General features: G+C 53.0%; 1 protein-coding gene across 6 annotated transcripts in view; it reads left to right on the top strand.

The window, feature by feature from the left end:
- TSPAN11 (tetraspanin 11) overlaps window positions 1-14,077 on the top strand; it is a 78,506-nt gene that overhangs the window by 32,282 nt on the left and 32,147 nt on the right. For all 6 annotated transcript variants that reach the window (XR_008961590.1, XM_057318976.1, XM_057318975.1 and 3 more), the window contains exon 2: window positions 1,697-1,791. Coding sequence is in view for 5 of the 6 variants with exons in the window: in XM_057318976.1 (XP_057174959.1) it covers window positions 1,708-1,791 (84 nt within the window). In the remaining variant the exon portion in view is untranslated. The remainder of the gene's footprint in view (window positions 1-1,696; window positions 1,792-14,077) is intronic.

Genomic DNA, 14,077 nt, shown 5'->3' with positions numbered 1-14,077 from the left:
TGAGAAGTTGTGGTCCATATATACAATGGAATATTACTCAGCTATCAGAAAGAACGATTTCTCAACATTTGCTGCAACATGGACGGCACTGGAGGAGATAATGCTATGTGAAATAAGTCAAGCAGAGAAAGACAATTATCATATGGTTTCTCTCATCTATGGAACATAAGAAGTAGGATGATCGGTAGGGGAAGAAAGGGATAAAGAAAGGGGGAATGAAGCATGAGAGACTATGGACTATGAGAAACAAACTGAGGGCCTCAGAGGGGAGGGGGGTGGGGGAATGGGATAGGCTGGTGATGGGTAGTAAGGAGGGCACGTATTGCATGGTGCACTGGGTGTTATACGCAAGTAATTAATCATTGAACTTTACATCGGAAACCGGGGATGTACTGTATGGTGACTAACATAATATAATAAAAAAACATTTAAAAAATTAAAATAAAATAAAAAAATAAAACTCTTAAATTACCTTCTTGGAGTTCTGCAAATAGAAATCCCAAATAAGACAGCCACCTTTTCCTCTCCCTCTTCCTCTCCCTGTCTGAGGAGCCCAGGAGCTTGCAGGGAAATAAAAGGCATGATGATATGGGCTTGGCCCAGCACCGGCCAAGGGAAAGGAGCACGGCGGTGGCAAGGAGGGCCCGGCCGGAGGTGGGGAATGAGGGAGAAAGAGATGGAAGTGAGTAAGAACAGTACCCCGTTGCTTGTGGAGGTCTCCTGGAGAGAGCCATTTCCTCAAGGAGCAGCTACTCTGCGAGCGTGCGGGTGCAGGCAGGTGCCCTGGGGAAATGGAGCCTGGGAGAAGCAGAAAGTACAGGACTGAGGGCACAGTGAACCTCCCCTGCCAGTGTCACCCCACTGGTGTCACGGTTCCCAGAGACTCCAGCAGGGGGCAGCAGGACAAAGAGAGGAAGCATGGTTCCAGGGCAAACACTAAGAATTCTGGGGCTGGAGGCCTGGGTCCTAATCCCTGCTACACACGTTACTAGTAATAGCTAACATTTATTGAGCACTTGCTGTGTGCCCAGGACTATGTTGAGCACCTCACATAGATCATCCCATTTACTCTTCCAAACAAGCCCACGATGTAGGCATCATTATTCTCTCTGCCACAGAAGAGGACCCCGAGGAATGGGAGGTTGCATGACTTGCCCAAAGCCTCGCGTATCTTGTGGCGGACCTGGGTTTGAACCCAGGGAGTCCGACTCCAGAGCTCTTGTACTTCTTCCTGCCACACAACTAGGCCTGCTGCCTTGCTTCCTCATTTGGAGGGTCATGGTGGGCTGGATGAGGCCGATGTCCTTTCCAGTGTGGACTGTCAGATTTGGGGCTCATGCCTCACCTGTGCACACAAAGGTCCCGTTCAAATGATGCAGAATGCCAGGTAAATTTGTGTCCTGCAGCCCTGATGAGACAGGGATGGGAATAAGAACACTTCCTACTGCAGGAAGACTTGTAGGTTAGAGTTATGGCAAAAGGGCAAAACCGAGATCCAAAGGGTCTAGAAAATTCTGTGCAGTTCACCTCTAATATGCACCCGATAGCCTTTGCATCTCCTTGATCTTTGCTCCAGGTTACATACCCACAGCCTCAGACCCACCTGGCCAAACAGGCTAGGATGGAGTTCTGGCTCTGGGAAGGGCGAGGTGGTTCCCTGTGGGGCCCCCTTCAGCCCCCTGTGTCTTCTTTGCAGGCCCAGCAACCATGGCCCATTACAAGGCAGAGCAGGACGACTGGCTGATTGTCTACCTGAAGTATTTACTCTTCGTCTTCAACTTCTTCTTCTGGGTAAGTGATCTTGCACACGCATCCCCTGGCCCAGCACGGAGTGAGTCAGACCACCTTTGTTTCCTTGTGAGTCACCACTTGGGTTAATTTCTTCCAAATCGAAGACCACCCGTGGGCAAATTCTGCCTACTTTAAAGCAAATATGTACATTTGCTACTGAGGGGGAAGAAAAGAATCTGGTCTGCAGGTTGGCGTGGAGTCGGACCACATGGCCTCTGAAGGACAGAATGCGCAAACGTGGCAACGAGCTTTGTGTTTCCGCCGGCTGTACAAAGGGTCCGCCTCTTCCTTCCCTGCTAACTTGTTACACCACTGCCTTGTGGAAAATGTGCCTGCCTGAAATCAGTGCCTGTTTTCCACCGAAGCCTATTTGCGTTTCATGGTTAACATTCTCCAGGCCCGGGGCAGAGACACACAAGTCACGTCGTCCGGGGCGGCTGCGGTGGGAACGGCCTCCACAGTGACTCCCCTCAGGAAGCCTGCGCGGTGAGGTGTTCCAGGAGGAGCGGAGTCTGTCCACCTGAGGCAGTTATCGAGGTCATCGGGAGCAGAATACCATCGGTTCCCCAAAATAAGCAGACACCGGAATGTGTGTATTTTGTATGACGATCTCCCTAGACCCAGAGAGGCCGGAGGGTGCTGGGAGAGCAGGCTTGGCTAGGCTCTGCTGGTGACTGACCGTGCCGCCTGGAGAAAGCCACTTAACGTTGGCTGAGTCTCTTCCCCCAGCTGCAAAATGGGAATCATTTTTACCCGCCTGGGATTTGTTAGAAACAAGACAAAAGGCCCCAAACGGAGTCACTTAAGGCTAAGCCTCATGTCACGAAACCGAGACTTAATTACAGTCTCGGCTCGCCCAGAAATGGCATCTTAAACCAGCCAATCAGGAATTGCCTGATGGGCACGAGTTAGCTAATCCACCAGCTAGACCCCGGCCTCCCCCTAAAGGGAAGTAACCTTGCAATAACCAGCCTGCTGTTTGCCTAGTATGACATCCTTATTCCTGCCCCCTTCCGGCTATAAAAGTCTTTCCTTTGGTGCAAGCTCCTCAGCGCTCCTTTCTATCTGCTACATTGGAATCAGTCTAGCCTCAGGGCTGCCTGATTGGAATCAATTTCTGCTCAAAGAAACTCTTAAAATGTTTAATGTACCTCAATTTATCTCCTAACGGTTCGATTAGCAGATGCCCTGAGAAGGCATATGTAAGTGCTTAGCTCAGTCTCTGCACATAGAAGGCGTTCGGTAAATGCAGCACTTCAGCTGCAGAAGGCCTGCAAACACCACCAGATCACCTGCTGACAGAGCGGAGCTGAGGTCCCCGCTTCCCCTGGGAAGCAAGGCCCTCCCTTGACAGAGTGTTAGAAACGTCTCAGAAAGGCAAAGGCAAAGATAGGTTATATCTACGTGTTCAGGGGCTTTCATCAAGACTAATTAAATTGCTTGACATGGGGCCGTGTGTTAAGACCCCGAAGGATCCAGCATGACACGGGAGTTCAGGATTGCTGGGCACAGCAAGGCCAGGCTTTGGGAGACCTTGGAGAGGAGACACTCCTTTGATGCTGTCTGTTAAAAAGTCGAATCCTTTGATGTATGTTTACATGTCCTTTGCAAAGTCCCTGAAATGAACAATGAACTTATTTTATTTGCAACTTTTACCTTCCTGAGCAAGAGATTCCTGGAATAGTAAAGCCGGCTTGATGACGCCACTGGACTAATGAAGTCACGCCGATGTGATCAGTAAGCTGTGTGTGCAGATAGTTCGATTCTCAGAGATAAATCCAGTAGAGTGCTTAGGATCCTCTCTGAGTGAGGATTTTTTTTTTAAGAATGTGTTTTTCCCCAATCATAAAAGTCTATGTCTCCACTACAGAGAATCCCTAAAATCCTGAAAAGTATAAATAAGAAAATAAAAATTGCCCACAGCTCAGTGTCTTAGGTTCCTAGGACTGCCATAACGGAGTATCGTAAACTGGGTGGTTTGGTTTGGTTTTGTTTTTTAAAGATTTTATTTATTCGAGAGAGCAAGCATGAGCAGGGCAGAGGGAGAGGGAGAAGCAGACTCCCTGCTGAGCAGGGAGCCCAACTCACGGCTAGATCTCAGGACTCTGGGATCGTGACCTGAGCCGAAGGCAGACACTTCACCGACTGAGCCACCCAGGCGCCCCATAAACTGGGTGGTTTGAACAACAGAAATTTATCCTTTCACAACTCTGGAGGCTGGAAGTCCAGACTCAAGGTGTCATCAGGGCCATTCTCCCTCTAAGACTCTGGGTAGAGTCTTTCCTTGACTCTCCCTAAATTCTGGTGGTGGCTGGAAATTCTTGGCATTCTCAGGCTTGTGCTGCACGACTCCAATCTCGGCCTCAGCCATCCTGTACTATTCTTCCTGTATGTCTCTGTTTTTATGTGGCATTTTCTTCTCTTTAGAAGGACCCCCCTCGTATGGGCTGAGGGCCCACCCTGATGACCTCATTGTCACTTGATTACATCTGCAAAGATCCTATTTCCAAATAAGGTCCCATTCACAGGTACCAGAGTTAGGACTTCAACAAACCTTTTTGGGGGCGCAATCAACCCATAATATTCACCCAGGGATGACCCCTGTTGACATTCCCTCTAGACGTGGCCCTGATCAGGACAGGAGAGGGTGGTGACCTGCACCATGGGAGTGACAGAGGGGATCGAAATATTTGGAGAGAGTCAGGGGATTTGCGAGGTACAATTAGATCATGAACTGGTTGAGAGGAAAGAAAACATGGAACTTTGGGTGGGTGGTGAAGCCCCTCATGGCAGCAGTAGACCAGAAGGACTAGTAGTTTGCCATCAGACAGCGAGGTCAGCTGGAGGCATGGTGGGTTTGAGTTGCCAGGAGGCATCTGAGCAGAGCTGCCCTGTGGGAAGTTGGCTCACGGGTCTGGATTGTTCCCACCCAGATGGTGGCTGCAGCCACAGAAGCAGGTAAGGACCCACTAGGACACTATGGAGACTGAGGAGAGAAGCGAGAAGGAGGTGTAGACCATCCCCGCGGTCAGGGGTGAGTCTAGGCTCAACAGCAGCCCCATTTGCCCTGACCGAGAGAGCTCCTGAGATGTGAGACTTTCGGTGCTCCCACCAGGACAGCCTCAGGCAAGCTGACAGGAGCCATCCCTGAAGGAGGCTGGAGGGAAGGGCTGTCAGAGTGGTGGGAGGGAAACCAGGAGGGACAGTGTCCCAGAAGCTGGAGACGGAGCGGGGGAGGGGTGTTCAAGGGAGAGGACACATCGAGTATTTTAAGGCCTGGAGAGAGGCCATTAGGTTTGACCACACGGTTTACTGGTGGCTGTAGTGAGAGAACTCTCGGGAGAGTAGTGGGGACGGAAGGAGGCACTAGGTGTAGACAACACCTGCTGGGCACCAGAAGAAAGAGGGCCATAGCTGGCGGGCCCAGAAGGCTGTTGTGAGGGGCTCAGCCCAGAATATCTTTGGAAGGGCCCTGACCTTGCATGTCCCGCCTGTGACCACCTTCAGGTGCCCTTCCAGCCAGCGTGGACCGGGAGTCTGTCTGTTCAGTGTTCGCATTCCTTTGGGAGTGGTAGGGGAGGGACGTGGGGGCGGTGGTGGGCAGATGGGCAGCGAGCATGTTACCCTAGCGGCTACCAGTGAGCGGGAGCTTCCCCGTATAGATCTCCCTGCTTTGGGGTAAAAATACTCCTGCCTGGGGGCCTGGCTGGACATGGACCAGCTTCCCAAGGACCCATTCAGCCAAGCCTCATCCACCTTATGACAGACGGTCAGCTTGGGGATGTTCAGGCCTCAGTCTCAGTCCAAGGGCGTCCCGCATTGTCCCCTGGACCTGTTGCGATCTCCTCGGAAGTAGATAAAGAACAGACTGCTGGCCCATCTCCTCCCACAGCTGAACGCAACGTCACACACCTGGCAGTGCGCAAAGGCCCTGGGAATTTACCAGAATTCCATAGGAACGGGGCGTGTTGGTGAGGGTCCCTTCGCACAAGAGAAGGGTTCCCCTCACACACACCCCAGAGTCCAGCTGCTGGCCCTCCACCGGAGCCCGTCTTCCAAGACACACAGCGATGCCGGTGTCTACACTGGTCGGCGCTCACACCCCTCCATCTTCCTCTTAGACTGTACTGCAGAGCATCAGGGACGGCCGTCAGACAGCTGCCAATGTCCTGCTCACAAACGCCCCCGGCTACACCCCCAGCCCTGTGCAGACATAGACAGTGAGACCAGACAGAGAGGCAGACTGCCCTTGCTAGTATGATTGGGGTGAGCACTCAAACTTCCTTCCTCCCCCAAAACAGTGTTCCTTCCCCATACATCACCTTGCCAACCTCGGTCCCAACCCAGCACAGCGAGGATGAAGGAGCCCTTTCTTGCAGCAGTTATGATGCCTAGCGTTTGCGAGCCACGGCTGGATTAAAACCTTCCTCAGATTATCTCATGCGATCCTTGCATCAACCCCAAGGGTCTGTCTGGCCATTATCCTCAGGCAGGGAAAGTCTCGCCCAGTTCAGAATCTTGCCTGAAGTCTTACAGTGGTGATTAAGAAAGCTAGCGCTTACACCCCGGCATTCTGGTCAGTAATCACACAATCGACAACTCCATCCCTGATATGTATTAGGCACTGTTTGAGGTGCTTGGAACGCATCAGCGGACGGTGTCCCTAGGGTGCGTGTACTTCTGTTGCTGGCTTCCTCCGTGGCAGGCCTTCAGCTGCCTCATTCTGTCTCATCATGCCAGCACCCTCGCAGCCCCAGACAGCTCTGTTAGAGCCCCGCTGTGCAACGGGGGAGCAATATGCCCAGGGACCCAGAGCTGGAGCCCAGCTCTCTTTCACCCCTAAGCCTAGTACGAGGCCACCAGCTCCGAGTCCTGTCCTCTTCCACAGTGTCTTTGGGGCATACGTGGATTAGTGAGACAGCAGAGCATGCCGGGAAGACTCGGGCTCAAGTCAGGGTTCAAATTCAGATCTTATTTATTTGCCATGGGACATGAGTTGCTAGGGAATTGTGACCCCCCCCCCAGAACTCATACGTTGAAGTCCTGAACCCCAATGTGACTATATTTGGAGACAGGGCTTTGAGCAGGTAATTAAGGTTAAATGAGATCAGAAGGGTGGGATCCTTATCCAAGAGGGTTGGTGGCCTTCCCAGTAGAGAAGAGCAAGATCTCTCAATAAGCATGCACAGAGGAAAGGCCACATGAGCACACAGTGGGGCGGCAGCTGTCTGTAAGCAGGGAAGGGGGTCCTCACCAACACTGCCTCAGTCAGCACCTCATTATCGTGGGACTCCTGGCCTCCAGAACTGTGAGAGTTAGAAATACATTTCTGTTGTTGAAGCCGCCCGGCTATGGGATTTTATCATGGTAACCTGAGCAGACGAAAACATTAGCCAAATCACTTAATCTCACTGAGCCTCACTCATTTGGTAGGGTCAACGGGAGTGTCAAAACCTGTAAGAATGAGGGGTGCCAGGTGGCTCAGTCGGTTAAGCTTTCTGGCTCAGGTCATGAACTTGGGGTCGTGAGATCGATCCCCATGTCAGGCTCCACGCTCAGCGGGGAGTCTGTTTGAGATTCCTTCTGCCCCTCCCCCCACTCGCATGTGCTCGGTCTCTCTCAAACAAATAAATAAATCTTTAAAAAAAAAACCTGTAAGAATTAAAGATGAACATTTGGGAACATAGCACAGTTTCTGACACACACTTGGTGCTTGGCTACTGTGTGTAGCTCTCTGAGTGGACGAAGTTCCCGCTTTCCGTACCCATAGCACTGGCTTTAAGACTCTGGGGATCATGGCCCATGTAAGAAATACGTGGAAGCATAAGAAATGCTTATGGAAAGAATTGTTCAGAAAACCGAGCTTACCCTTACTGTGCACAATGCCATCTATTTTCTCTTGTACTTTGTGGCGTCTTGTTTTGTTTTTTTGATGCAGGTTACAACCCACCAGATTTATGTCACAGCCCTAATGGGTTACATTGCGAAGTTTCCAAACCCAGAGCAGTGGGATGGTGCGAACGGCCCCTCCCTCCACCCTGACGTGGGCAGGGTGCAGGTGCTGGTCACGTACCAGGCCGGGCGGTCTCCACGAGACCTTAAACCCTGTCTCCCCGCCTCCCAGTCAGCCGTGCCGTGCTTGCACAATTCGAAGGTCATGAATCAGTTTACACTTTGCGTTGGTTCTTACAACCACCCTTTAATATCTCCAGTCCCGTTTTGTGGAGCTGAAACTGAGGCTCACGGGGTTGGCAGCATCCCCTGTCACTTCTGGGTTTTCTGACTCAAAGTCCAGTGCTCTTCCCATCTATGGAGAGGAGACCAATAATCACAGCCGTAGACCCACTGCTTTGATGCTTACTTGGAATCCAAAATGTCCTCAAGGTGCAAGGTTGAACCTGAATTAGGGTGTTTCCATGGTGTGGGCTTTCAGACATGCAGACTATGAGAGACTTAGGAAGCACCACAATAGATACTCAGCTCCTGTGCCCAGGCTGTGCCCCGCCTCTGGTTCCCCGGCCCCCACCACTCAACCCACACCTGACCCCTCATCCTTCACCATCCCCCTATCCCTGACTCCACCCCACCCCTTGCATTTCGATTAACCCAGTATTGATTGGGACCATCTCACTGGACAGGGGAGGCCCCCTTGGGTATAGCTCTGGGTCAGGACCCAGACATGCCAACACTTTCATGCCTCCTCCCTGACCCTAAAAAGAAAATGTGATCCGGCTTCCCTACGTGGTGCCTAAGAAATGCTTTTCTTCCCTCCCGTTTCCTGCACGACTCCTTATAGCTCCCATCACGCCTGCAAATGTTGTTCCCTAATTTATTATTTTAATTAGCTGCTTGGCTGTGTTAATAATCAAAACTTTCCCAGCCTCCCAGGAGCTATGCCAGGCTATGGGAGAACGGGGCCGGGGGGAGAGCCGGCTGCTCCGGAGGCTCTGTGCTGCCCCGGGGTGTTGTCTGAGGCATTGGTACTTCCCTTGGGGACCCATGGGGCTTGGCTGGGATCCCTTAGGGGGGACGTGGGCCAACACAGGACGCAGAGTTGGTGGAGGACTCGTGCCCCGGCCAGGGTGGGGGTGACTTCAGGACATATTTCAAGGACTCCCATGGAGAGCCTAGAAAGGAAGAGCCTCTGCTCGCTTTCCTGCCGGGGTAGAAGGCCCTTCACTTCCACACCATCATCCCACTGAACAGGCCTCTGCCTGCCTCCCAGGACCTGTCGTCTGTGACACAACGGGTCCCGTGGTTGGTGCTTCTTGCTGCTCCCCTTCTTTTTTTTTTTTTAAGATTTTTATTTATTTATTTGACAGAGAGAGATAGCCAGCGAGAGAGGGAACACAAGCAGGGGGAGTGGGAAAGGAAGAAGCAGGCTCCCAGCAGAGCAGGGAGCCCGAAGTGGGGCTCGATCCCAGGACCCTAGGATCACACCCTGAGCTGAAGGCAGATGCTTAAGGACTGAGCCACCCAGGCCCCTGCTGCTGCTCCCCTTCTTAAGACGCTGAAGTTACAGGACCCCCACGGGGCTGAGGGCATCCCTCCCCTCTCTGCTGTCTGGGTCTGCTGGGTGACAGGCTCATACTCGGGGCGGGAGGATGCCCATCTGGTCTGCATGGGGCATTGTGGGTGAGACCGGTCAGGGAGGAAGCCTGCGGTGACAGCCCTGAGCAAGGTGGCTTGCTTCCTGGGCAGAGGAGGCGTGTGAGGATCAGCAGCCTGGCTGGTGACACAGGCACCGCACTGGCCCATAGGATTCCAGAGTTCTAGTCCCCACTTGGCCCCCGGCTGGTTACGGGACCTTGCAAAGTCACGTCTCTCTCTGGGCCTTTGTTTCTTCATCTAGAATAGAAAAGGGGCCAGGCTTGCTTCTTCTCTCTGTCCCTTCTCCCTGCTTCCCTCCTCCTTTCCTAGGGAGCTACTGGGCACTACCCTATGTAGGGTTCTGCTCAGGACACTAAGACGAGTGAGATCTCACCAAGAGGCTAAAAGGGAGACAGATGAAGTGACAAATACCACAATACGCCGTGACACACATCACTCTAGAAACCCGTACAAGGCATGGAAGCCGTGGGAAGGACGGGATGATTTGCAAGACTGGGGGCAGGTTCCCTGCAGGTTCTGAGCTGGGTTTGAAGGAAGACAGGTTCCCTCCTGGCTCCAACCCTCAGTAATCCCCTGACCTCTGCTCTTGTCACAAAGGTAGATTGCTCTGTGGAGAGACGGAAAGTTGTGCTGTGATCTTTTTTTTACCAAGGACACTTTTTTTTTTGAAGATTTTATTTATTTATTTGACAGAGAGAGACAGCCAGCGAGAGAGGGAACACGAGCAGGGGGAGTGGGAGAGGAAGAAGCAGGCTCCCAGCGGAGGAGCCCGATGCGGGGCTCGATCCTGGAACGCTGGGATCACACACTGAGCCGAAGGCAGACGCTTAACGACTGCGCCACCCAGGCGCCCCTTACCAAGGACACTTTAAAACCAAAGAACCAAGACAAAAACTCCTTGAAACAGAAAGCCTTGAAGATTCAGCTCAGTCGGAACTGCTAGCAAGGCCACAGAGACATGGGCGGGGCGGGGGTTGCTGGGAGGAGCGCTGGCCGGGCCCTGGGGGGTGTTGGTCATTAATGAGGCTCAGGCTGGAGTTTGGGCTGGATGCTCTGGGGGCTAGCTAGCCAGGGGCAGGTGTTCAGTGGCGTTGCCTGGTGGCTCAGCGTTGGAAGCATGACACACTTGCCCCTGGGTTGAGCAGGGGCCAGGAAGCTTATGCTGCAGGGGTGGGGAGGCAGGGAGCCAAAGCCGGAACAGTACATGGTGCCGGGTGGGGAGGACGGCTGGGGACCCACATACCACTGTCCCTGGGAGGAGAGCAAGGAGGTCATAGTGACCCTGGGGGCTACGGTCTGGGCCGTTGGTGGTGCCCCGATGAGACTGACCCGGGGGAGAAGGAGCTCCCAGTGTGGCTCTAAATGGGCGAACACACATCCCGCTCCAAAACCTTTCCAGTCCAGCGTGGAGCTGGGCAGCTAGGAGGCACCCAGCAAACACGTACAGCAGTGAATTGCACGGCCACCCTGTGTGTTCCTGCCTCCCTGTGTCATGGGCTTCCTTCCCACTGAAGGCAGGGGACTCTTGCCTGGGGGACCCTTCCTTATTGAGAGCCCCCCAGGCCTGGCCTCTGTTCCCCCCCCACCGGTCCTGCCCCCAGATACCAGCGTGGAAACCCTTCAGGAGCCTAGCCTGACAAAGAAAATCTGCAATTACTTTTATGTTCTCTGCCCGCTCTTTGGGGGGGCGGGGGTGCTGCTGCCTGACATCTGTCAGGGCCCAGCCACGTGTGGCTGCTCAGGCTAACCCTTCCCTGCTCCTGTGATGACGCGAGCAACATCCTGGCGACGTTTTCTGTAGATTGGAAGTTCCTGAAATTACAAGGTGTGGGTGACCTGCCGTGCCCCTCCTGAACCGCCGGCTCCTCGTTGGCAAGAAGGCCAGCTTCACCCTCTGCGGGCCTTTCTGGCTAATCGGCTACAGGCTACAGTTTTGAAAAATGTAGTTAATATTCCACCGTTTCTGTAAAGAGCCCAATACTGTTGAATCAACTCTGTGCACATAGCGGTCAAAGTAGCTCCCCGGGGTCGGATCTCTCCCCGCCCCCCACCAGTCCTCCTCGCAGCTCCCCTTCCACTGCTCTTCCTGCCGATCTAGGCAGTGTCCGCACAGCTGGACTGATAGCCACGGGCCGGTGGTCTGGAAGCATCTTGCTGGAGCAGTAGCAGCAGAAGGTTGTCCTCTGGTACTAATGGGAACATTTTACCCCATGGAAGAGACCTCAGAGATATTCTTACCCCGTAGCCACATTTTACAGATGAAGAAACTGAGGCTTAGCCAAGTGAAGTGTCTGGTACCCCGTCACATGCTGAGGCAGGCACACAGCCAGGGCTGGAACCTAGGCCCGCTGTCCTTTGGTGACCCATTCCAACATTTAGCAGCTTTCACTGCTCCTGTCCAGATGCAGGATTATTTTCTAAAGAGCTGACCAAGTCCCAAACAAGAGACGCCCTGGAGGACTTGAAACCCTCTTGTTCCTGATGGCATGTTCTTCTCGGTGTCCTCTGCAGACACTAACTTCTCCACCGGATATGACACCCCAGGGGAGGGTTGGTGTCCCCATGGACATCAGAACGAGTATGAATGTGTTCCCTTGATCTCAGTCAGGGCAGTGGGTCCCTTCAGATCGCTTCCAGACCCTCCCTTATGGCTGGAGACCCTGCTGCCACCCTGGCTGACTTGTGGGCTCTCCCTGCTTTACAAGATTCCAGCCCTTTCTGTGACTGGCAAGAGAGCAGCCCTCCATGAGTGAGATCAATACTGCTCTTCTCCCGGGGCTGCATTTCTTACAGCCCCCGACTCCTTCGCCTGGGAGCCCCATGGGTTGTGTTTTGTTTTTCCTTTTTTCATAGTAGGTCTTTCATCCCTTTGGACTGGAAACTCTGCTCCTCACTACCCCAGCTTCAACCTCAAAGCTCCTCAAAGCAAACACCCTAACACGGACAGGGGAAAGGATGGAGTTCAAGTCCTGAGCAAATGTCAGGAGCTATCCAGGCATCTACACCCAGGGCAGGGCAGGGCTCCCCCCACCCCCCACCAAGCTGCCAGGAAGCAGCGTCCTCTGTGAGATTCAGCACAGCACCACCTCCTGGGGGGGAGGGGCAGGACACTCTGACCCTCCATTAAATACGGAAGGTACACGGCCGTTCTCCAGAGCCACTTGGATGGGTCCCACTCCCAGAGATCCCATTTAGCCTGGGGTCCGGCTTAGGTTTCATGGAACTCCCAGGAGATGGTGCACCCAGGCTGAGAAATGCCACCTTCTCTGGGTGTCAAGGTGGAGGAGTCCTTCCTTAGAGACCCGTCTACACCAGGGCTCGCTGCGTGCTACAAGATTAGACTTCAAACCCCAAACCTGAATACATTATTTTACGTGGCTTTCTCTGGCCAAAGTGTCCAAAGCTTTATATCAGATTTTCAGCTGGTTCCATGTCCCCCAACAGACGAAGTGTCCCCAGTCAAGCCCACACATGCCCAGACGGGGGGTCCTGAATCTTATTCTCAGCCTGTGGGGTTGACAAACCTAATGGGTAATGGATAATGTGTATGTTTCTATAAAGAGACTACACCCATTAACAGATCAGTGCAGAGTGGTGACTGTTTCATGCCGCTCAGAATCTCTTCCTGGCAGTCTTGTGTTCTTCTGATTAATAAAAAATGAGAAATGAATGATTAATTAATGCACTGTATTTGGTAGGCAAAAGCCTTCAAACTATAAGATCCACAGGAAAAAGTAATCAAAGGAGTCCTTGGTGGTTCTAGGCTGGGAATCACGAGTCCGATACAGCCCCCTTATTTGAGATATGAAGAAACCTACTCTCTTTAGGTGACACAGCTAGCTATGCAAAGTTGGGACCCTCGCCCAAGCCCTTCAGTCACACTTGGGGAGGGAGAGAATATGTGCAGGCTCTTCTGCTGGAAAGCCTCGCCTGACGCAGCTCCCCTAAGCCAGACTCAGGAACTCCCTCCCTGGTCGTGGAGGCTGTACAGGCCAGAGGAAGCCTTTGCTCACAGAGAATTTCAAAACCTACCGTAGTCCAGGATTTCGTGAATCTAATATCCCACAGTGAGATACGCCGTTGTTTTCTGTACCACTAAGAAAACGTGCAGCCAAGTATAATCGTCAGATGTATCTCAGTGTAGAGATGTGAAGACGGGGGGAGGGTGGCCATGGGTGGGGGAGATGTGCATTGTGGAACTGAAGAAATGACACGCATTAGCCTCTCCCATTCCATTTGGAGCGGCGCTCTGTGATGTCCCTCTACCTGTTTCCCTTACCTGCTGGAGGTGCTGAGGAGGATAAAAAGCACTTGGAAGAAAGACAGATTTTAAGAGCAAAGTGAGCAGCACAGCCGACCCAGCCCAACCTGCGGAATCCGAGGACAGGGTCCTAAATCGGCCCTCTGAAAACCTGGTTTTCAGTCTCAATTCTGGAGCTTTCTCATGCTGTTTCCTCAAGCACATTCTTCTCTCCAAGCCTCAGTTTCTCCATCTGCAAAACAGCTCCGTGCCCCCCCACCCCGCCCCCTCCCTCACAGAACTGCCCGGAGGCTCGGAAGAGAGAGGCTGAGCTGCGGGATTTGGTGCCTCAGGCATGCTACACACTGGCAACCACCTGCTGCTTGCTCAGCGGACGCCCCTGAGTCCGGGAACAGACACTGTGAAATGACAGCG

The sequence above is a fragment of the Ursus arctos genome, unplaced genomic scaffold, assembly GCF_023065955.2.
Source record: "Ursus arctos isolate Adak ecotype North America unplaced genomic scaffold, UrsArc2.0 scaffold_26, whole genome shotgun sequence".
Taxonomy (NCBI): Eukaryota; Metazoa; Chordata; class Mammalia; order Carnivora; family Ursidae; genus Ursus; species Ursus arctos.
This window is presented reverse-complemented; position numbering and strand designations above follow the sequence as displayed.